Consider the following 23,646-nt stretch of genomic DNA (forward strand, 5'->3'; position numbering starts at 1 on the left):
ATGAAGGAGAAAGTGAATTTAAAAGACAGGTAGGCATTAGATACGGTGGTGGGGTTGAAGACCCCTCCACCTCCTTGAGATGCCTACATCCTGGTGTGGTGGGCATCTCCACTTCCAGACAAAGATGGACTCCCAGTGAAACTGTTTACTGTATCCTGACAATAGAATGGCTGGACTCTCTGCCATTGTCCATGCCCACAATGACGGACATATGACTCTGTATGGGGAACTGTACTATGGTAATGATATGGGGGGGAGGGAATTGGGGAGAGGGAAATGGGAAATCTCAGGGTCTATGGAACTGTATCATAAAATGATAATAATAATAAAAAGAAGTAAAAAAAAATGCCTAATCTGATTAAGCCTGCTCAGTATGGCCTGATATAATTAACTCTGTTGAAGTGTCATTTCACTCCTGTTTTAGTTCTTAGCTTAATATGCAATCTGATTGCTATTTCACCTTCTTCAACAATTCATTAGCAATGAATGCCTGCTTTAAGATTCTATCACCTTTCTAGATACTATTCTCATTGAGCTGACTGACACACAAACCACTGAATATTCTTTGTGTAACTTTATAGCACTGCTCCACATTCTGCCTCCTTTCTGAAAACTTGGTCTCCACATCCCTATCACTTTTCTAAGATCTGCTTCCTTACCAACCACCCACCATACCACTCACCCTTCTCACATTAACAGAATTTGTTCTGCACTCACAACCAGGGTCCCTCCCCACCTTAGAGACCCTCTCTCCGAGTGTCAAGAGGACACCCTGCTTTGAGTCCTCTTCCATCTCCTTGTATGGATCTAAGCATTTCCCACAAGCACCTATTCTGTGCTTACTGCATTTTCTTAAATGTCATTTGTAATCCTCATTTCTTACAACTTCAAATAACAGTATTTTGGAGGAAAGGCATTTTTCAGATTTTTATATTTATATATCCTATTGAAAGTATTAGATGTCTGTTAAAGGGGCCAGTGTTGAGGCACAGCAGGCAAAGTCATCCACCACCTGTGATGTCATCATCTAAAGGGGCTCCAGGTCCTGTCCGGGCTGCTCCACTTCCAATATAGCTCCCACTGGCAGCTGGAGAAAATCAGAGGAAAACAGCTGAAATCCTTGGTCTCCTGCCACCAGAGTGACCCAGCTGAAGCTCCTAGCTCCTCTGACTTCAGCCCGGCCCAGCACTGGCCATGTGGTCAACTGGGAGTGAAATAGCAGAATGAAAATCTCGATTCTCTCTCTCTCTTTCTCTCTCCCTCTGTCTCTCTCTCTCTCTCCATCACTCCCTCTTTCCATAACTCTGATTTTTGAAATAAATCTTTTGGAAAAAAAGTAAACACACTGAAAATAAGTAAAATTTATGTCATCGGTCCCCTACAATGATATAATCTTGCTAAAGTTTCTGTTTTCTGTGAATGGCTCTTTCATTCTTCCAGAATCATACTCCTGTCATATCAATTGTTTTGTGTCACTTCTTTGGTCATCTCTCTTTCCCTCTCCAATGCCACTTCAACACCCACATTTCTGTTCTGACTCATCTTGTCTATGTGATGGTCAATCTCTCAGTGTCTCTGTTCCGAGTGCTTTCTTCTGCAATCTGCCCTTCACATCAATGACCTGTCTTCAAGGCCATGTCTTCATTACTCTCAGTCTCTACCCAATAAAACCCAAACTTAGCCTGGTCTGGAAAGCACGTAGGATACGCCCCGGAATGGCTCTCGGAAACTTCTCTCCATTCCGGCTGGTAATACTTGCCATTTCTGTATCAACTTCGAACGTTCCTGCCTTTCTATATTTGTCCTTGCTTTACTCTGCCTGGAACCTTCTTCCCCATGGCTTCCTCTTATGGAAACAGCTTCCTCCTGTGAAATCCTTTCAAATCCCTCCTCTCCTGAGAGGCTTTCCCCAAATCCACTTGGTTATCTTGAGTTGCCTGTTCCACCCTCCCACTGGCCTCCCTGTCATGATACAAACCCTGACCTGACTTGCTACAGAGTGCCATGGGTCTTCCTCAAATGGTTTTGTAAGGCAAAAATCTGACATACTTATTTTATATTATCATGTTTATTCCATACTATTAACTAAATAAATGCTGAAAAATATGTAAGATAGGTATCTTGTTAAGGATTATAATACATTGCTTCTTGTTGTTATGCAAATTCATGCTAATACTGTTTTTTTCTATTACAGGTGGTCCTGGAATTAAACAGTGAATTTATTGTTGAGGTAATGTATATAAAACATTTTTTTTCTATTTAAATCTAAAAGAAAACTGAATTTTGTAATATATCAAAAATCATAATAATTAGAATTATAGTCATTCCAAAAGAAAGTTAACAGAAGCTTTGTCAAAAATAAAATAGCAATGGTAAAATCTGTACTTCCAAATTTTTATGCTTTCAAGGCATGGTGTATAACAGTTCATTATCTTGGTAGGTACTATCTATTAAATAAAGCTGGTAGCTTACTGACATGTTTCTCAAACTATCGCAAAGCAGAAGAAGCAAAGTAACACTTCAAAGCCAACCAGCGGCCATAGTCACAAGAGCAGGAATAAAAATTGCTGCTCTAGTAATGAGAGGAAGATATATAAATCTTTTAAAATGTAATTTGACTAAAGAGACCATTTAGTGTTAAGACTGCTATTCCTCTGGTAGGGTTTTAATTTATTATGTAAGCTAAATTATAATTATAATCACCTCAAGTCACTGGAGAGAATGAAATCACTTTTCTAATCTGTTAAGAGTTATGGGTCACATTTCAGGAAGTTGTATCAAAAGAAAAGAAAAACATGAATTCATTCATTCTGGAAAGGACATACGCCATTCCCATGTAATATCTTCTTTTCCAAGAGTGATATTACATGGAGGTTTACTTAAGTAAATATGAACCACTTACATATCAATAAGAACATTCAGATTTACAAAATATACGACTATGTTTATGCTTAGAAATGTATACAAACATTGTTTTTGCTGAAGGTAAAAGAATTAGACATTGAAAATGGCACCACAACATGGCAAACCGTCAGAAGACAGAAGCGAGAATGGATCAAGTTTGCAGCTGCCTGCCGAGAAGGAGAAGACAACTCCAAGAGGAATCCAATTGCCAGAGTAGGTGATGACACAAGCGTCCTGAGCTGATAACAATTGCCTTTCAGGAAACCAGGAAGTGCTTCCAGTAGCCTTCCCTGCTCCCTCGTGACTTAAGGAGAGGGGGAATGCAGTCATTTGTTCCATTATTGAGCCAGTGCAATACCGTGTGCTGGAGGCTAACAGAAGACAGAAGCTCCTTGATAAAAGATCCTAGAAGGAAGACTTGGATCTCCAGCATAATTGGGCTTTGTCCATTTGTGTTCTGCTCATTACTGCCTCTGTTACTTAGAGGAAACCTATAGCAATATTCTTATTCTTTTTTTAATTAATTACATTGCATTATGTGACACAGTTTTATAGGTACTGGGATTCCCCACCACCCCTCCCCAAACCCTCCCCCCATGGTGGATTCCTCCACCTTGCTGCATTGCCACAGTTCAAGTTCACATGAGATTCTTTCATTGCATGCATATACCAAGCATAGAGTCCAGCATCTTATTATCCAGATAAGTTCAATGGCTTCTTGGAGAGACCATCTCTGGTCTGAAGGTAGAGCCGGCAGAGTATCATCCCAATCGATTAAAAGCCCCAACATAACTTTGGCAACAATTTATAACGTTATGGAATTAGTGGACATAGTATTGAGTAACCAATATGTTTTTTAAAAAATGCAAGTTCTTAACCACATCCTGTGACTTCTTCATTGACATTTCAATTTTAGTTTATATACAACTGGGTTCTATACACCTTAAAATGGCTATAGATTACTATTCAGCTGTCTCGTGTCTATTTTCATTGTAGTATTTAGCTTTTTATAGCGTTGAAGCATAATTTTGCTGAACCTGGCTTTGTTTTCCCAGGAAGTCTAGACTGGCTTATAACTCTAACAAGACATATGTCAACAGTTTAGGTGCAGAACAGTTTTAAGGAGGAGTGTGCAGAGAAATCTTCAATGCCCTAGTAAGCAGTAACTAATCTTTGTGTCCCACCTAGTAAGATAAAAGTGAGCCCACACTGACCGTTTCCTGTCTGATTCTAGGCTTTCCTTGTTGTTCTCTATCTATTCTAGATTTTTTGTTTGGTTGGTTGGTTATTTGTTTGTCTTGAGGGGTTTCCAGAGCGATCCTGATGGTCATTGCCAGAGAGGGTGTGGACCCAAAGTTGGAACCAAGCAAGGACCAGAGAGAGCTCCCCTCCCTAGTCCCAAAGGAAGTTTACTGTTCTTCTGTTTCTGTGGACTGCTCAGGGCTCTTGGCTGTTGTTCTGATGCTCTTGGATCTTGCGAGGGAGGATTTGGACTTCTTCCATCCCATGTGGTAGATTCAAGCGGGAGTGGATGACCTCAGAGTTCTTGGTCTCCGAGGGCACTCCAATTTCCCGTGGTCTCCTTGCTAGTTGAGATGTAGTCCTTGATGCTCGTAATGATAGTCCTTGGTGAGGATCCGGGAGTCTTCAGGGTTGGGATACCAGCCTCCTCCTGTCCACCTGCTCTGCTCTGGGGCACATAGCAATATTCTAAAGATTAACTTTCAGAGAGTCAAAAGTTCATGCACTTATATGATTCAGTTCCAGGAAGTACAGATGATTTCATAAGTTTTCTTCAGATCTCAAAATCTAGGGGAGTTTCAAAAGGTGTTCACAAAGATGGCTACCAAAAGGAAGACTAGTTAAAGGCAAAATGTGTCCAAAAAAATTGATCCAGAAGGAGGAGTCTGCATCAACAGCTTCAGGAGCTCATCCTGGTGTCTTGGCAATAGATCATTGAAATCAACAGGAGCCTGATCAACTGGAACTCCTTCTCTTTAACTTTGCAGAAAAAAAAACAAAAAACAAAAAAAACATAGTAACACAGCCCTGATGCCGCAGAACTCACTCAAGTCAAGAAAAGATTCTCTCTAAAGTTTTCAAAGTATTTTCATTCAACTGAATGTTTTACGTTTAGCATTTATATTCTGTGTTTTTTTCTATATAAAAAAGAGCTTAGCCAGTTACATATCCTGCTGTTGGTATTTAATTGTGGCTGTTCTAATAATAAATTGTAGTATTTTATCAGATTTTCTCATCTTTACCATATAGATGACATTTCTAGTATATCCAATAGATATTTAACTATTAGAACAAAATCTACATGGCATATTTGCCACAAAATCTATTTGAGAAAAAAATCTGCAATAGACTTATATTTATAAAACCATTGCCAATAGCTCTAAATACCATATTTCTCTTGTAATTTTATTAACTTATTTAACTCAAGTCTAGGCTAGGTACTTATTCATACAAGACAGTGTTTTTTAAAAAAATAAATACTCTGTTTCCTTCTGTTAATTTCTCTAAATTAAAAAAAAGAAATCAGAGATTTGAGCAATGTATTGTTAACAGTAAATTTTACAATAAGTGTGTGTTATATGTATATGGCCATTGAACTTGGAGCAGGATATATATCGCAAACCTATGCAATATTGGCATATTGATTATTAGCTGGTGCTTAGAGAATTTCAATGAATTTTCCAAGATCACAAAAGACCAAGTCATGGTACTGAGTTTTAATCCAAAACCTAGCTGGCTACTGAACCCATTTCACTCTCATTTAATATTATGATGTATTTTATGATTCACTAAAAAAAAAAAAAAAAGATCAGAATCCTATCCACTTTGATTACAGATTCGATCTGACTGTGAAGCAAACCAGAAGATTACGTACCGCATCTCTGGCGTAGGGATTGACCGGCCACCATATGGGGTGTTCACCATTAATCCTCGGACGGGGGAAATTAACATTACCTCAGTGGTAGATAGAGAGATCACTCCACTTTTCTTGGTAAGTCATAGCAGTGTATTTTCATTCATGCATATGTTTTCTTCTTTTAAACAAGGATTGTCTCAGGATGGTAGTTTATTTGTTTCTATATATTTATTGTAAGAAAGGCAGCAAGAAAAGAAGTAACTGAGAGAGAGTTTCATGAGACAATACCTTCCTCAAATGACTGTAACAAGCATGCTAAGCCAAACCTGAGCCAGAAGCCAGGAACTATGTCCAGGAGTCCCACAAAGTGATGGAGACCTGTGTACCTGGGTTATCCTCTGCTGCCTTTGCAGACATATTAGCAGAGAGCTGGACAGAAATCTGAGTAGCAGAACTCAAACCATGATTCCAATATGGGAGTTGCAAGCAGTGGCTTGGTCCTCTATGCCACAACCCTGGCCCCTGAAGCTAATTTTTCATAAAACACATCCAAAAGAAAAAGTGGAAAATACATTTATATTTCAGGATTCTTTGCTATGATGCTGGTACTCTGGGATCCCACTATTTCTGATTATATTTAAATTATTAGCTGTACTATAACATGAGACCACTGAACCAATTGTATCTTTGCATATTTCCTCACATATTTCCAAACATGTAAGTTAAATTTCTCTTGGTGGAGAAAGATTTACTTGTCTTTTTTTTCGAATTTTCCCATAGATCTATTGTCGGGCTTTAAATTCACGAGGTGAAGACTTGGAAAGGCCTTTGGAGCTCAGAGTCAAAGTTATGGATATAAATGACAACCCTCCAGTTTTTACTCAAAATGTGTACATGGCCAGCATTGAAGAAAACAGTGATGCCAGTGAGTAGCATGACCCTACCCTCCTACTGCCCATGACCCTGTGTCTGCGGCTTTGAGTATGAAAGGTCATTTAAAAATCAGGGGGAAAAATGTAAACATTTTGTTTTGAATTACCTCTTGTTAATTTTTACTTACAATGGAGATAAAATTAAAAATCACATCTAGAATATCAAACAGGCTTTTGTTTGTGACAAGCTAATACACCCATGACTTAGCACACAGAGATAGCTATAGGCTTGTGAGTCACGTAACCCAAGTGAGTAAACTGAGAAAGAAACTGCAAGTAGTTGAATCACAGTAGAGAGCCATGGTAGCTAGGAGAAACCAACCTACAGCATGATCTCAAAAGCAGATCGCATACCACTCCCTTGAGTTGGTCATTCTTCCTTTCCTGCTCACTTCCACTCCCAAGGCCATTAACTCCTCGGTACAACCGTCCCTGATTTCCCTCTTCCTCCAATGCTTTCCCCATGTTGCTACTTTTGTCTCTCCTCTTCCTTGTTTCCTGCCTCTTCCTCCGTTTTCTAATTTTCCTTCCCTTTTCAAATCTCTCTACCTGTTTAACTTTGCACACATTTGAGGGAAAACCATAACAAAAGTAGATTGCAGAAGGAAGTCAGATAGCCACTAAATACTTTTGAATACAGGAACAGAGGACACAGAGATGAAGAGAAGGTTTGGTTGAAGAGACAAAACAGGGACAGGCTTTGATCCTCACCAACATCTTGGGAACACCGTTAGGGAAGGAAGGGAAAGAAAAGCCCACAACCACTTCCTCTGGTGCTGTGAGCAACCTTGTCACTGTCTCCTCCAACAAGGATAGCCTCTGAACCAACAGCTGCAGGCTCAGGGCACGTTGCTGCAACTAGGCACTCTGTTGGTCTTATCTTTCTGTTCAAAGACTCCCTGGTTCTCTGAGATGGGACTTTGTACATTGAGGCCCAGCTAGAAACAAAAGAAAATCAGGGACCTGGCTGCTCTGGGAACTCTGTCCTTTGAACTTGATATCCTTAGAGATTGGCCTAGAATGCCTGTTCTTTATCTCTAAGAATTAATCAAGAATATATCTGTTCATGAGCAAATCTTTCCAACAAACATATAGTTTTGACTGTTCAGTAAAATACTGTTATCTTTCAATATAATAAATAGTAATTCTCTGCTTTCTGGATGAGCGACAATTAAGAACACAGTTTCTCAATACATAATGAGTGCATTCAATTTAAGCAATAATATCTATTAAGTGAGCATTTTGAAATAATTTTGCAATACCATGGCAAGAGCAAAACTGATAAAATGGGTTTCTTTAGCTTTCTGGTAGTCTTCTGTACTTATTTTTCCTACATTAATGATAGCTGTATTTTGCTACAAAAATTCCAGTGGATCTTGGAATGAAAGAACTTTATAAAAATAAGAGATTTTATGGAAGCAAGCTACCACCATTTTTAAAATCATTATTATAATGGAAAGTTATATTAATGCATATTCATGGAAAACTCAGAGAACTCAGTAGAATGGCCAACAATTCTTTTTTTTTCTGATGTCTAGTACTTACTCTAACAGAATTCCGACCATTCTCCACCTCCACCTTTACTTCTAGATTCATTGGTGGTAAAGTTAAGTGCCACAGATGCAGATGAAGACAATCATCTGAATTCCAAGATTGCCTATAAGATCATCTCTCAGGAGCCTGCAGGTGCACCAATGTTCATTCTCAACAGATACACTGGAGAAGTTCGCACAATGTCCAATTTTCTGGACAGAGAGGTAAAGTCTGGTAGGAATCAATGATAGGAAACAAAAAAATGATTTGTAAAAGAAAAGGGATGAGCAACCTATGTATGCCTTTACTCCTGTGTTAAGGAAAGGAAAATAGTCCAATCAGTTTATAGAAAACATAATTCTCAATTATATGGATTATATTTGATGTGTTTATTTTTTAAAAGACGTGAACGGCACTGTAATGTGCTAGACTCTATTCGAAAGTTTTACAATGTGCTATACTCTATTCTAAGTTTTACAATTCTCACATCCTACTTAAGCAACACAGTATGTACAACCTGCTTGTGAGGGGCTCAGATCGGGACGGAGCTTCGGATGGACTCTCTTCAGAGTGTGACTGCAGAATCAAGGTGTTGGACGTCAACGACAATTTCCCCATCTTGGAGAAAACTTCAGTAAGTCTTTTCTCATCCCTTTGCATAAGTATCAGCATTTATTTTACTCTCCTACTGGTTTGTAAACCTCATTCTGTTACTTCCTGACATACCCTCAACTTCATTGTACAAACTTTGGAATTTCTTACGGATATGAGTGTTTCTTCATATTGTGTGTTGGACTCATTATTCCAAGAAAATCTTCTTGTGGAAACAGTAAACTATCTACACCATATTCTCTACGGGAAGAGTGAAAAGGTTGCTATAATTTGGGGAATGACAAAACAACATCAATACTTTTTATGTGCTTTATGGTTACTAAATTAATTTTTCTCAGGTCCCAAACATCCTCCACAACTTTATTCATCTTCAGGCAATGAGAAGAATCATATCTAAATTATCAAAGTCCAATCAGGCTTGCTCTCTGCTTTGGTAAAATACAATTTAATAGACCATAGCGGTGCTCATTCCTTTCTAGGTGGTCTGTGGCTGCTTTAAGCTGCAAGCAGCAGACAAGATAAATCAAAATATGGACCCCAGTGCTTAATGCATTTACTCTCTGGCCCTTTACAGAATAAAAAAAAGTCTGCTCTCACGCCTAACATAATGGAGTAAAAGTAATAATCGTAATAATAAATAGGAAAAACAAAAGGAACTAATAATAATTTGATCTTGATTTCACATGCAGCATTCACCATAAGTTTCACTACAATCATTTACTTTTGCATTTTTATTAAATTGTGACACCTAATAACATTGCAAACATCATTGGCATAGTTTACTGTTAATGATTTAAATGATAATTATGTATTAGTAAAATATACTTCTTTTGAAAATTGATTTTTAAATTGATCTTATGTCATTTCAGTATTCCGCAAGCATTGAAGAGAATTGTTTAACTTCAGAACTGATGCGATTACAAGCAATTGATCTTGATGAAGAAGGCAGTGATAATTGGTTGGCAAAGTATTTAATTCTCTCTGGAAATGATGGAGAATGGTTTGAAATTCAAACAGACCCAAAAACAAATGAAGGCATTTTGAAAGTCGTCAAGGTATAGTACAAGATCTACTTCTTGCCCAATTTTAAGTAACTCCCAAACACAAAACCAGCTTTGAAAAAAAGTATACCATAATCTTTAATATTGTTGATACTGACAAGTATTGTAAGTGAGCTACTCAGTCATTCTAAGCCTTCCAGTCTGGCAACACCAATCTATCACTAAGTAAGAGGACTCTTTTATTCTCGTAGTGCTCAATATCAAGTTGAAAAGATGAAGTAAAAACATCCAAATCAGATAATGCAATGAGAGTCACAATGTCATAAGAAATGGCACAGGTATTATGATGTAAAATATAGCTTATTGCAAAGTGATTGGAATATGAAATAACTGATCCAATAGAGAAGGATAGATTTCTCTGAGGCAGAATTGTCTGCAAAGCTTTCCTGCAGGGGCTAAGGTTCAAGGAGAATCTTATGTCTGAGATGGTTAATGTGGGCAATGAAATGAGCAAACGCACAGAGGTGAGGAAGCATCGCGCATGTTCAGAGCAGGAGGGTCAGCCCAGCGGGGCTGGAGCAGTGTTCAGGGAAGCAAGTGTGAAGACACCCTGCTAAAGCTGGTCTGCTGAGAGCCTTGAATTCTGGACTACAGGAGCTGGGGATTTCCTGCAGATGATTTTCTCTTAAATGACCTCATTCCTTTTGCTGCTTGGGAAAACAATAAAATACAAAAGTTTATTGCTGTATCTTAGAGATGATAAGGTGACTGAGACGTGGTCTTAATCGCAAGGAATTGTAAATTTGACATGAGAAAAATCTCTCTGATGGTAACAGCCTTCCTATGGTACTTACTGATAAATGTTCGTGGACATTCTACTAAGCACTATAAAAATATGTGCACACATACATATTCACAACAGCATGAAAAGGAAATGTTATTGAACTAGAATTCTAACAACAACATGTTGGTTTCTCTTTGAATTATAATTCTAACGAATGTTTATAAACAATTATTGGACCAAAACATTGCATATGTAGAACACATATGATCTCATCTAATCCTCCCAATGCTTAAGAAGAAAATATAGTGATTTCTTTATTTTTATAGAAAGAGAAACAACGTAGAAACCTAAATTGGTTGAGTTCACCCAGGGAGCAAACGACAAAAATCCAATTAGACTCCTCTGATCTCAAGGCCATATTTAACTGCATTTCCACGCCTCACCATATAATCAGAGGCCAGTAAAACAGGTCTTAGGAAAGAACCAGCACCCTGAGATTTTCTTTCCGAGGCTGTTCACATCTATAAACTCCTACCCCATGTGTGTGTGTGCCCTGCTTGCCTCTTCCAGACACAGTTGTAATCAGAAAATGCCCCCTGCCTGGAAAGCAGAATGCAAGCATTTATTAGATATCTGATCATTTCCTTTCCTTTGTCCCCTGCCATAAAAACTACTGTCACCGCTCCCTGTGGTTTGCAGACTTCTAACCTCCCTGCCTTATTTCATACTTGGTTCTCAAATGAACTGTGCCCCATCTAAAAACAACAGCATCCTAATGAAAAAAAAATCAAAACTAAAAGTTGTGCCCAAGCTTAGCTCCTACATGGAACTACTGAAACAAAACCCTTAAGCCTGATCCATTTCTGGAAGGGCCACCTTTATGATGAGCCTCACTCCAGATCCCTGCCAGCTGAGTCCCATCCTATACCAACACACACCGCATATCCTTCTAAATGTTATTTTTCAATTGTGCCTTACACTGCAGTGTTATTGTTTTCCCACATTGTCCATTCACCTAAAGAGGCTCCAAAGTAAACAACTGCTTTTATTGCTCTGTACCAACCCATAACCTTTGCAGTCAGCCTTGATAAAAGTCCCCATTTGCAAAGAATGAAGATACCACTCTCTGATTTTCATATTTATCTTTTATAATCTCATCTGCTACAGAGACGATTAGTCCTCAGTAAAGTCACTGTGCTTGAATTTTGTGAACCCCTGTGGATCATACAACTTTAGACATTCTATTATGCTATCATCACACTATGTTCAATATTGGGAAGTATTTCTCAAATAGAGATATCTCTATGTGCGTAAATTTCAAAAAAATAAAACATTCCTCTATCAGGATAAAGTTCTCAAATTCTTCATTTGAAGATAGCATGAAATTTTAAAACATAGAAATTGAGTTGTAGAAGAAAAATCTCTTCCAATGGAAAATTCCTTATTTAGTATATAATTCATGCTCAGCTCTGTGTGCAGAGTCTTCTGGACGTAGCTGGAGGAGGTATGAAGGAACCATCTATGAAAGGATGAACAAGTGCAATCAAAATCCCAAATCTCCAGGATTGGGTTTCAGATGAAATTGAAGTGGGACATGCTGAACAGTCTCCACTCAGAAATCTCAGTGGATTGCTGGAACTACTTCTGTGTTATCAACTCACCATAATACACTTAAGCAGTAAAATCTCAGAAAACAGTTACAATGGTGTGACATTTCCCTGGGAAGCAGAAATTTGTCCCAGGCTTTTGATAGAGCCAGAGATAGTTTGACTTCTGTTGAAGCTAGTACGTTGTAAACAATGCTTGTGTTAGTTTCCAAGAACATTTTCTAACCAATGTGCCTTACCACTCTAATTTGCATAGCTTCTTCTTCAGTTGCGACTTTTCATGTCACCACATCAATTGTTCTTATCAACAATTTTATTTCCCTTTTATCCAGGAAAATTTCAAAGGGGACTTTTCTCAAGTGTGGGTATCTGGACTGGCCCCACACAAAAAAATCTTCTTATACACCAAACCCAATATAAGTAAATTATAGTTTAGGCAGACTATGGTAATCATTAACTCTTCAGAATTATTTGCATCATTTAAAATATAATTACATGCTCAATTACATCATATGTATTCTTTATTCTGTGAATTGTGCTTTCAAGTGGCTCTTAGATGTGAATTCTACAAAGAAGTCTGGTTTCTATTTATATACTCTTTCAGTGGTTGGGAACTTTTTTTACTTCATTCTAGTTTTTTTTCATAAACACTTTAATTGAAAGGAAATATAACTTTTAAGTATGCAGCTGATTACTCCAAAAGACAAAAATAATATTATGTCTAAAATACTTACTGCAGTAATAAGTAAAATGTTTTCTATTTGAAATCTACACTGTAAAACTCTTGAACTTTGTTCCAGTTTGTGACTTGCTTGCCATGCCTTTTCACTGCATCAAATAGTTTCAGGAGGTTTTCTCTCTACTTTTATAGATGCTGGATTATGAACAAGTACCTAATGTTCATCTTAGCATTGGAGTTAAAAACCAAGCTGATTTTCATCACTCAGTGGCTTCTCAATTTCGAATGCAGTCAACCCCTGTGAGAATTCAGGTTGTTAATGTGAGAGAAGGACCCACCTTTCATCCAAGTTCCATGACATTCAGTGTGCGAGAAGGAAAAACAGGAGATTCCCTACTGAATTATGTGCTAGGCACATATACAGCCACAGACTTGGACACAGGAAATCCTGCAACAAATGTCAGGTACTACAAAGACTTTGTTCAAATTGCTGTGGTGTGGTTCTGCCCAGTGTTCATTGACATAATACATTCTCTTTGTAGGCTGTAGTTTTATTTTACTTTCTTTCTTTCTTTGCCTGCTTGCTTGCTTGCTTTAGAAGACTGTTGCAACATTTGAAATCTCTTAGAATTTTAATGGCATTTTAGATGCTGTAAGAACTCTTGTTGGTTCTAAAAGTAATTGTACCCAGGCAGCAACTGTAATCAAAAGCCACTGACTTATCCTGTAACTTTCTTTGATATTCTGGGATCAACTGCACAATCCTGAACCCAGAGTGATTAAGCAATATCATAGACAGCAAGATATCATTAAAAAAAAAAAAAGCCATCACTTGTTTTCTTTAAGCCTGTGTTATCTGTGACTCTGGGACCAATTTCAACCTCTGCTTAACTGGATGGGAAAAAGCAATAAAGGAATTTAGAACAAAGGTGTTTCAGAAACTTGATAAACAGAAAGAGAATCAGCATAAGAGAAATGGAAAAACAAGTACTAGGGGCATTAGGTATGTGGAATGTTAATGAAATAAGACTGTACCAGATATACAGGAAATAACTGCAGGGAAATGTATATGCCTTTATTCCACATATTGCTCTCTCCCGCCCACTCTGTCTCTCTTTCCTCCCAATACTTTTGGAATAAACAAAGTCTATTAACTTATAAATACTCTGATGTTTAACAGTTAATTATTCAATCAGAAAACAAATTGATAACTCTATTCCTTCGGCAAAAAAAAGTAACAAGTCTGTTGGAAAAATATGGACAAAAAAGGATGTTAGGTCAATCAAATAAAGATTGCAGTTGTGCCTGATACAGAGAAGGAGTCACATCTTCAATTGAACAAGCACTTTCAAACCATCATCTGTAACAGGACTCAGACAAGTTGAAGACCTACGAGGCCTACAATTAGGGCTCTGAAACTAATACACCTTCAATCTATAGCAAATCTACTAAATGCATCACATGTGGAAGTGAAAAACAATGTTTTTGAAAATAAAAGATATTTTATTATGATATTATTATATAATCAATGTTACATTGATTATAGTATAATATTCTATATCCCATAAATGCAATTGCATATAGATATATTTCTTTTCTAAATATATTATATTATATAGGCACAATGTAATATATATTATATATGATTAACAACCTTGCAAAGAACTAAAAGAATGAGAATAATGAAATTATAAAACTGTTGTGAACCTGTGCATCTATATATTAAATATTAGATTTTTGTTGAAACACATAACTCTCATGAACAACATAATTATCACTATTAAGTACAAAAATATAACAAATTTGCCACATTACAATTTTATATTTTTTAAATTAATAACTTTCCTAAAAGCATGGTAACAGATTTTTTTCTTTAAAAATAGGTATATCATAGGGCATGATGCAGGCAGCTGGCTAAAAATTGATTCAAGGACTGGTGAAATACAATTTTCTAGAGAATTTGATAAGAAGTCAAAATATATTACCAATGGGATATACACAGCAGAGATTCTGGCTATAGATGGTAAGAAAATTTACTTTCAATCTGTTAATAATATTGCCATTATCATACTAAATATTATAAACTTTACTGTTATGCTCATATTTAAGTTATTTTGTGGTGTATGCAATACTTAGGGAAAGTTCTAAGCACCTCAATCAAGAACTGAAATCAAGTACTCTTCTAATCCTAATTTACACTCAAATCATAGCTTCCTTCATTTAGTTCCAAAATAAGAATAATATGTGTTCTACAAGTGAGGCAAAAACCACTTATAAAATATATAAGAAATGTATTCCTAAAGGAAGGTCTGCAAGCTATGCAAAAAGTTCATTTTCGGATCACCTGGAGGCGGGGTACAGTGTCCCCAAAGGCATAGTTAATTTTTTGGCACTAAATCTTAACTATAACGAAAGGGCCATGTTTTACTTGACTAGACATGTTAACAGAAATGCTACGGACCAGGAAAGCATGGAGTCATTTCAACCATAACATCCAAAAGCAAAAGTCGCAAGCCCAGCTGTATGAATCAGTTTGTCATTGAGCTACTTTGTTCATGAGAAAATGTATTGCTTATGCTTCTTGCTAAGTAGCAATAGGAACTTGTGTATCAATAGCTAATGATTCTGTGTCACAATAACTAGAAAACCAGCTGGGTCAAAAAACAAACACAAACAAAAAAAGAAAACAACGAAGAAGGTCAGTAACAAGGAAAGAAGATGTAAGACATAGACACTTCATGTTTATATTCAGTTTGCATCTGGCCCTACCAGTGGTCAAATCCACAGAATTATATATGACTAGAAAAGAAGGATAAGGCAGGAACAATTCAGTTCACACATTCTTGCCTTTATTCAGCAGGATAGCTTGCAACATCTGGATCAGTTGTATTGTCGGATTTATTATTCGTTGTTTCCACACACAGAAGGCTCAGCAAGTTTTCTGAAAGGGAGGCTATAAACTGGTTCGGGGGCGGGGGTCTCTTTGACAGAGACACGGGGAGAAAAGAAAGTAACACGCTTTTTCTGAGAAAAGACATTCAGTCTTCTAGATGAGGACAAGTAGGACTTAAAAAAATGAAATGAGAAGGAAAGACATTTTAGAAAGAGTAGGCAGAATGCACACAAGCTCCAAGTTAGGAAGAAAACGTAGTCCAAGAGTTCAGAAGAGAGTGCATGATACAGCACTGTAGTGGGCAGAAGCTTGTGTGCCTTCAAGTCACTCCCACTGTCCTTGTGTGCCACAGCATTTCCATGGACGTGAGAAAGAATTCTCTCCCCCTGCCGTTTATCACAACGCCATGGCTTTACTTTTCAGATGGCTCTGGGAAAACAGCTACAGGAACCATATATATCGAGATTCCTGATGCCAATGATTACTGTCCAGTGATTTTGGCCGAAAGAAGAACCCTCTGCACTTCCTCAGCATCCGTCCTCATCTATGTCAACGATCGTTCTTATGGGTCACCCTTTACCTTCTGTGTTGTTGATGAGCCACCAGGAACTGCTGACCTCTGGGATATCAGATCCATAAATAGTAAGTGGAACATGTCCTTGCTCACATTTGGAGCCCCAAGGCAAGGCAAGTGCCAAGTAACTAGTCAGCTTGTTTAAGAATACTTTCTGTTTCTTTACCTGTAAGCCTAACATATTCCTATTCAATGGAAAAAAATTATATTTGGAAACCTTTGAACTGAAACAAAATTCAAAGTAGTCTATCAATATTTTAATTACAAATAGAATCTAAATGCCAGTTTATCATTTGATGTTAGTATTAAACCAACACTTGAATCACTTTGCTATAAACAGAACCCTTGACTAACACAAAGGTTTAGCCATGTCATGATTCCCTCTTCTGAAAGTTGTCAAATAACAAAAATGTCTGAAATTCACATTCCCACTGACATACCTGCATACTTTCTACTCAGTAGCATGTAAGATCAACAAAATTGTGTGTAGGGGTAAAAAAAAAAATCACCCTATTCTTAAGAGAAAAAAATTAAACCCAAACTTGCTAATATCAAAACAATAGTTAAGCCAACTACTAGCAATATGTTCTGCCACACATCTGTTACCATTGGAAAGAAGGGAGGTACTTAGATACAAAGGAATCCACAGACCAAGAAACATCAAGAAAAAAAAGAGACCCCCAAGATCCTAAAGCAACATGTGTATTATGGTGGCAGCAGCTACATAAAAAAGATTACCTGACATTGATTTAGTAGACTAATTGCATATGAAAAAGCAAAAATCTTGAACAAGAGATAAATGATTCCTATAGACGATGCTCTGTAAACTATAATCCCAAATAGGTGACTTTCAATATTTGAGTTCTGTTACTCTTTCATTGAAAAGAATATTTATTAATTGTGTATTATATACTGAAAACTGTCACTCTGAAACTAAGCAACAGGGTCTTATTGGCTTTGTAGAAACAAACAACAATCCAGAAAGATGTGTATTGAATAATTTAAATACTATTTTTTTAAAAAAAGACAAAGTAACATCACTGAATATAAAAAGAACAAGGTGCCGTATAAAAACAAATAAGTTTTACATTAGCCCTAGATATTCTGAAGTGTTACCCCCATGGGAATTTTAGTTAATTTTGTCCTCTCTCTTCCTTTGAGGTACCTCTGCAATCCTCATGACTGAGCAGCTTTTATCTCCGGGGCCTTTCCAAATCCCAATCCTTGTGAAGGACAACTATAACAGAGCTTGCGAATTGCCACAGTATATACAGTTCATTGCCTGTGACTGTGATGACAACCTGTGTGTGCTCTCTAGTACCACAGGCATCTACGGTGAGGATATCAGCTTAGTAACTAACAACATGGACATATATGACGATGAAGATCGACTGGGGGCTTCCAACGTTGGTATGGGACCAGCGGGGATTGGCATGATGTCTGTGGGCATCTTACTACTGCTGTGTAAGTACTGTATTAAATCTTCATGTTCTTCAAAACAGAAGGGTCACCAGACTCACTGGGGTGGCTAGAGTCATGTGACCATTTCTTTTTAGTGTCTATAGAAAGTGTTTAGTGCTCTTGGAAATAAACAATGGACCTGACAAGGAAATACACCTATTCAATAATAAGACACTCTGGGTGGTGAGAGTTAAGGATGGGAAACATATTAGTGAGTAAAATATAGAAAAAGCAGAAAATAAGTCCTATAATGGACAGTTCATCGACTGCTCTTTCAAAGCAGAGAGGCACCGGGTCAGCATCCCTCATAGGCAACAGTTCACATTCTGGCTGCTGCACTTCTGGCTCAGCTCCCTGATAATGGTCTGGGAAGGGCAGCCAAAGATTACCCTTTTATTCCAAGATTTAGCTCCAAGCTCCTGGCATTGGGGTATCTGGTCCTAATGGCCACCTGGGAGCTAACCTATGTGTTTTCAAAACTATGAAAATCCTAAGTTATTCATAACATGATGCTTCAAATGCTTTCCAATGTCATGATCCAAGAGAAACTGAGTAGAATTGTCAGTTAACCTTAAAATCAGTAGCTTTTAGTCTTAACCATATGTAAGAATCACTCAAAGGACTTTTCAGAATCACTTGTTCATGAGCCCTATGCAAGGTGAGACCAAGTATTGACAAGTTTAAGTCCTCCATTGGGCCAACGTTCAGTTCCAAAATAACAACTTGGTATCAACATATAATTCTTATAAGACCAATGTAAAGAACGAATAAAATTATCAGCTGCATTTTCAGTGCCAAGAATTCTATCACTCTGCTTGACCCATAGAAAGAAAACACGAAATCTGTTACACTGATTTCAGAATAGGAAAAATGTCTCTATGAATTCATTTTTAATGGAGAAGTTGATTATCTATTACAGGTGTTAGGGAGGGGTTTTAGCTCAAGCCTTAATATGTCCCCAAAACTATCAATTAAGATTTTTTGTTACCTCTGTACCAGATGACATTATACAGGCAGTGGTTGTATGTGGTGTGTCCTGAAAACAACTCATGTATTTGTTGTGTAGTACCTTTGTTCCATGGAGTTCATGACCACAATGCTGCATGATCCAGCACACATGTAAGTTCACAGACATGTAGTACAATTGGAACAACTGTGCCATACCAGAGGCTGCCAATCTTGTTTTATTTTCCAGACTCTTCTGTGAAAATATAAAAATTGACCTTTCCCAAATGCTCTTCAGACCTCCTTTAACGTCCTGCATGATTAGGTGGATTTGTATCTATAAATCTGGTCGTTGTAACAAGATCTTTAGGGGAAAAAAAATGTGCTTTCTTACAGTTATCTTTATCCCTTTGATTTTAAATTTAATGTCATGAAAAAAAAAAAAAAAAGATGTGTTCATTGGCTTCCCAAAAAGCATGGTATTCATTCTTCCCTGTCATCACTTGATGGGGCAGGTTCACCACTCTTGCTGCTTATGTGTTGCTGCTGCAAACGAAGGCAGCCAGAAGGGCTGGGGACGAGGTTTGCTCCTGTGCCTGAAGGAGGAGAAGGTGTGATGCAGTCTTGGAGAATAGAAGGGGCCCACCCCGAGGACAGGGTGAGTACACTGAGAAATGTGGAAAGTCCCCTGACATTAGCACACAAAAGTGAAATGATACAAATATAGAAATATTTAGTATAGGCTGTTTATTTTACAGATATATTCTTTCTCTTTCCAGGATGTGGCTAATATATGTGTGCCTGTGACAGCCTCTAATACTCAGGATCGCATTGATTCTTCCGGTCAGTCAACATCAACATCTGCGTTTTGATGTAAAACCTACAAACATAGCTAGCCAGATCAGCCTCATGTAACAGCACCTTATAGATGAGGAACACATCTATGTATAGATCAGAGAAAAAGTGGCATGTTTCAGGTGGTCATTCGATTTTTCTTAAGCCACAGGCATTGAAACATGATGTAATCATGGAAAAGAAAAATCCTGGAATTGTATAACTTTGGTTCATTGTCAGCTCTGCCAAAGAATAATTGTCCTAAGTCCCTGAGACGCTTAAACTATCTGAGCCTCAGTTTCCTTATCTTTGAAATTGTTTCACATTGAGTTTGAGCAACTAATCCAAAGTGTCCCTTTAAGGAATAAATGAGTCTACATGCATATGTATATACATACAAATTGAACAGTACAAGTACCATCATACACACATCTGAATGTACCAGCCAGAGTACGGGCAACTGCAGTCATTACTTGTCATATAAACTGTTTTCAAGAAGAACGAATAGCAAATTTCTTCTGATAACATACTAAAGAACTTTTCCTATACTCACAATGCTTTTGCCCCAACAAGACCCACTTAGTATGAAATGATTGAGCCACACACAGCAGCTGCTACATTGTAAGGGATTTCTCTGTAAGAGTTCCTATGGGATCCACATAGAGTGGCTGCCAACAAACACGGGATTTCTTTGTAATGGTTCCCTGCTGTCTTGGCCTAGCTTTCCAGAATAGACTCTGCTATGGTGATGGGGCAGATTGAGGGAGACGAGGCGGTAGGGTGAAGCTGGCAGTGCTTTAGAAAGATAAGCTGCAGGCAATTCAAGCACTCTTGTAAAAAGCCCTCTCTTTTCAGAGATCTACAACAACACCTATGCAGGTGGAGGAACGGTTGAAGGGGGTGTATCAGGAGTGGAACTCAACACAGGTCTCGGGACAGCCGCTGGCCTCGTGGCTGGAGGGGCGGTAGGAGCTGGCCTGGTGGCTGGAGGGACAATGGGAACCATGAGAAAGAGGAGCTCCACCATGGGAACCCTGCGGGAATACGCAGACACTGGCATGAACATGGCTTTCCTGGACAGCTACTTCACAGAGGTAATACTCTTTACACCTGGTTACATGTGAAAGTCTCTAGACAATGATGGACAATATAGACAATACAGTGATGGAAAAATACCAGGAAAAAATGGTGGAAACATCTTCCAAAATGTATTTGATTCTCCACCCCAGCCCAATCTTGAGTTTAAAATACTTCCTCCTTAAAATACATAATGCCAATTAGCAGGAGTATTTCCTTTTCCATTGCTACCATACATCTTAATACTTTGCAAAAGGTTAACACATCTTATCCTTCTCCATCTACTTTTTTGTTTGTTCGTTTTTCTGACTTCTGTTCCTTCTGGTTTTATATACTTTGTTACCCACAGCAGCAGGAAAGTAGGTAAATGTTGATCAAGACGAGCAATGTGCTTTTCACATACTCTCCTTTTGAGGCCCTTCATGTTCTCCAGATTACTGGGAGTAATAGGGAGTTAAAACTCAGGAGTACAATATTATCATAACTTGGTGACACTCTCATCTGTGAAGCATTCCATGAAGAAAAGGGTCTATGTCTTCCAAAAATACACTGGAGGTACTCAACTGGCATAATAGGGTACTATAAATTCCTGTTTAGTAAGTTTACTTTGCTTAATTACTAGTAGAATTTGCAGTGTAGTACAGTCCAAAGGAAAATGCAACTGGAATCATTTTTATTCCATGATGGTTTCAGTCTTGAGCATGCAATGCACTCTCTCTAGGACTTCAATTACCTCATTGTGAAATAACGAAGGTTTCAGTGATTTCCAACAGTGTTGTCTAGGCCCTATGGGATTCAATGGGTCCTTCTCAGGGTGAATAGCCAATGAGGGAAAAAGAGAAATTGCTTTCAGAGTTCTGTGCCCTATCACCTACCTCTGCCTTATCACCTACCCCTTTCAGAGAGATTCTGCTTTTACCTGTTTTACATATTAGCCTCCTGCTCAACACTTTTTACTTTGAAAGTCTTGAAAATCATGACAATCTCATAGTGCCTTCCTTCTGTCAAACCTAACTGCAATTGTTTCTGCATGACCTGCATAAAATCTCACTGACTTCCTGACATAAGTCTGAAGCTTAGAGATACTGTCCTCTCTACACTTGCTTTTGTTCCAAGTTAACTCTGGTTCAATGACTATTCTGAACATCACTAAATATATTTTATTATTTCTAGGTCACCTCAGAAACAAGAGTATAAATCCAAAAGATGTGTTAACTTTGATGCAAATGCTAACCAAAATATATACATCCTCATTTACTGGTTTTCAAAGAAGAGACAATCACATTTAGTCCTCTCTATGCACTGTGTTTGCACCTGGACTAAGCAATTTTAGTTGTTTACAAATACATCAAAGTACAACTTTTCTCAATTGATTCCAGAAAGTCCTAAATTAGAAGTCTCTGAAGCATCACTTTCATTCTGCTTTGATTATTTTAAGGGAAAGGGAACTTCTAATTTTCTGTTTTTCCTCTATTTTAGAAAGCATACGCTTATGCAGATGAAGATGAAGGTCGACCCGCCAATGACTGCTTGCTTATTTATGACCACGAAGGAGTAGGGTCTCCCGTGGGCTCCATTGGTTGTTGCAGTTGGATTGTGGATGACTTAGACGAAAGCTACATAGAAACTTTAGATCCCAAATTTAGGACCTTGGCTGAAATCTGCTTAGACACTGAAATTGAACCATTTCCTTCCCATCAGGCCTGCATACCCATTAGTACTGATCTTCCTTTGTTGGGACCAAATTACTTTGTCAATGAATCTTCAGGGATGACTCTCTCTGAGGCTGAATTTCAAGCAGAAATGGCAACCTCTGAACCTCTGATCCATGGGGACATCATAGTGACTGAGACTTATACTACTGCTGATCCATGTGTACAACCCACAACAATTGTTTTTGATCCTCAGCTTGCACCTAATGTGGTAGTGACTGAAACGGTAATGGCACCCATATATGATGTTCAAGGGAATATTTGCGTGCCTGCTGAGTTAGCCAACACACACAATGTGTACTATGCTGAGAGAGTACTGTCTAGCCCTGGTGTGGCAGACATGAGCAATAGTAGCGTGGCTGACGGGACCTGTAGCATGGGACCTGTAGTGAGTGGTAGTATTTTAGTGGGGCCAGAAATTCAAGTGACACAGGTGGTAAGTCCAGACATTCATATAAGTCAAAGCATTGGCTCCTCATCACCAATGACACCCCGACGCAGAGTAACGCGATATAGTAATATACATTATTCCCAACAATAAGTGCTTTTATGGTCAATACACTGCATCAAGACCTTGTACCTTACAATCAATAACATACCCATCAAAGATGAATAAAGTACTATAGTCAGCATATTGACAACCAACATGCAACTATGCTAAATTCAATGTTGTTCTTGGATTACATATTTTTGTGGGCAACTATAGCTTAGCCCTTTAGATTTAAGTTTCAATTAATGCTCAAAAAAGATGAAGAAAATGTTTCATAGCTTTTCATAATGGGTGCTAAATAGCACATGATTCACTTGGCAAATTCTACACATCTCTAGACTTGTAGACAGAGTTAGATAAACCAAGATGCTCTTGCTCTTGGAAGTTGAACAGGAGTTTTATCGGCATCTACCAGCCATATCTTTCTTTAAAGAAATATTTTCCTTAAAATTTTTCACTTAAAAAATAACGTATGAGAAATGTATTTCAGAAGAGAAATTGAAAAGGAATGTGAAGTGCATGGCAATAGACATCTGAAATCACTTGTCTCTTGAAATGATTTCTAAAGATAGACAATGCTAAGCAGTAGGACACAGTAAGTAAAGAATTTACCAACTGAATGTATTTCAGAAAATGGTTCCTCAAAAGGAAACATATTTATGAAAATTTTTGCACTTTAGTGGTCTACATCATTGATTGTAAATGCATTAACAATAGCAGAAAGGGAAAA

The 23,646-nt window shown here is 37.9% G+C and overlaps 1 protein-coding gene across 1 annotated transcript; it reads left to right on the forward strand.

Moving 5' to 3' along the window:
* On the forward strand, positions 1-23,039 carry DSG4 (desmoglein 4). The gene is given in 17 exon segments (XM_058676774.1): positions 1-29; positions 403-430; positions 2,195-2,230; positions 2,986-3,117; positions 5,762-5,917; positions 6,563-6,707; positions 8,305-8,471; positions 8,747-8,881; positions 9,729-9,914; positions 13,123-13,394; positions 14,814-14,953; positions 16,247-16,465; positions 17,559-17,861; positions 19,319-19,461; positions 19,583-19,646; positions 20,493-20,731; positions 22,194-23,039. Coding segments are annotated over 17 exon segments (3,168 nt in total). The 3' UTR covers positions 22,968-23,039.
* The last annotated feature ends 607 nt before the right edge of the window (positions 23,040-23,646 follow it).

The sequence above is a fragment of the Ochotona princeps genome, chromosome 18, assembly GCF_030435755.1.
Source record: "Ochotona princeps isolate mOchPri1 chromosome 18, mOchPri1.hap1, whole genome shotgun sequence".
Lineage (NCBI taxonomy): Eukaryota > Metazoa > Chordata > Mammalia > Lagomorpha > Ochotonidae > Ochotona > Ochotona princeps.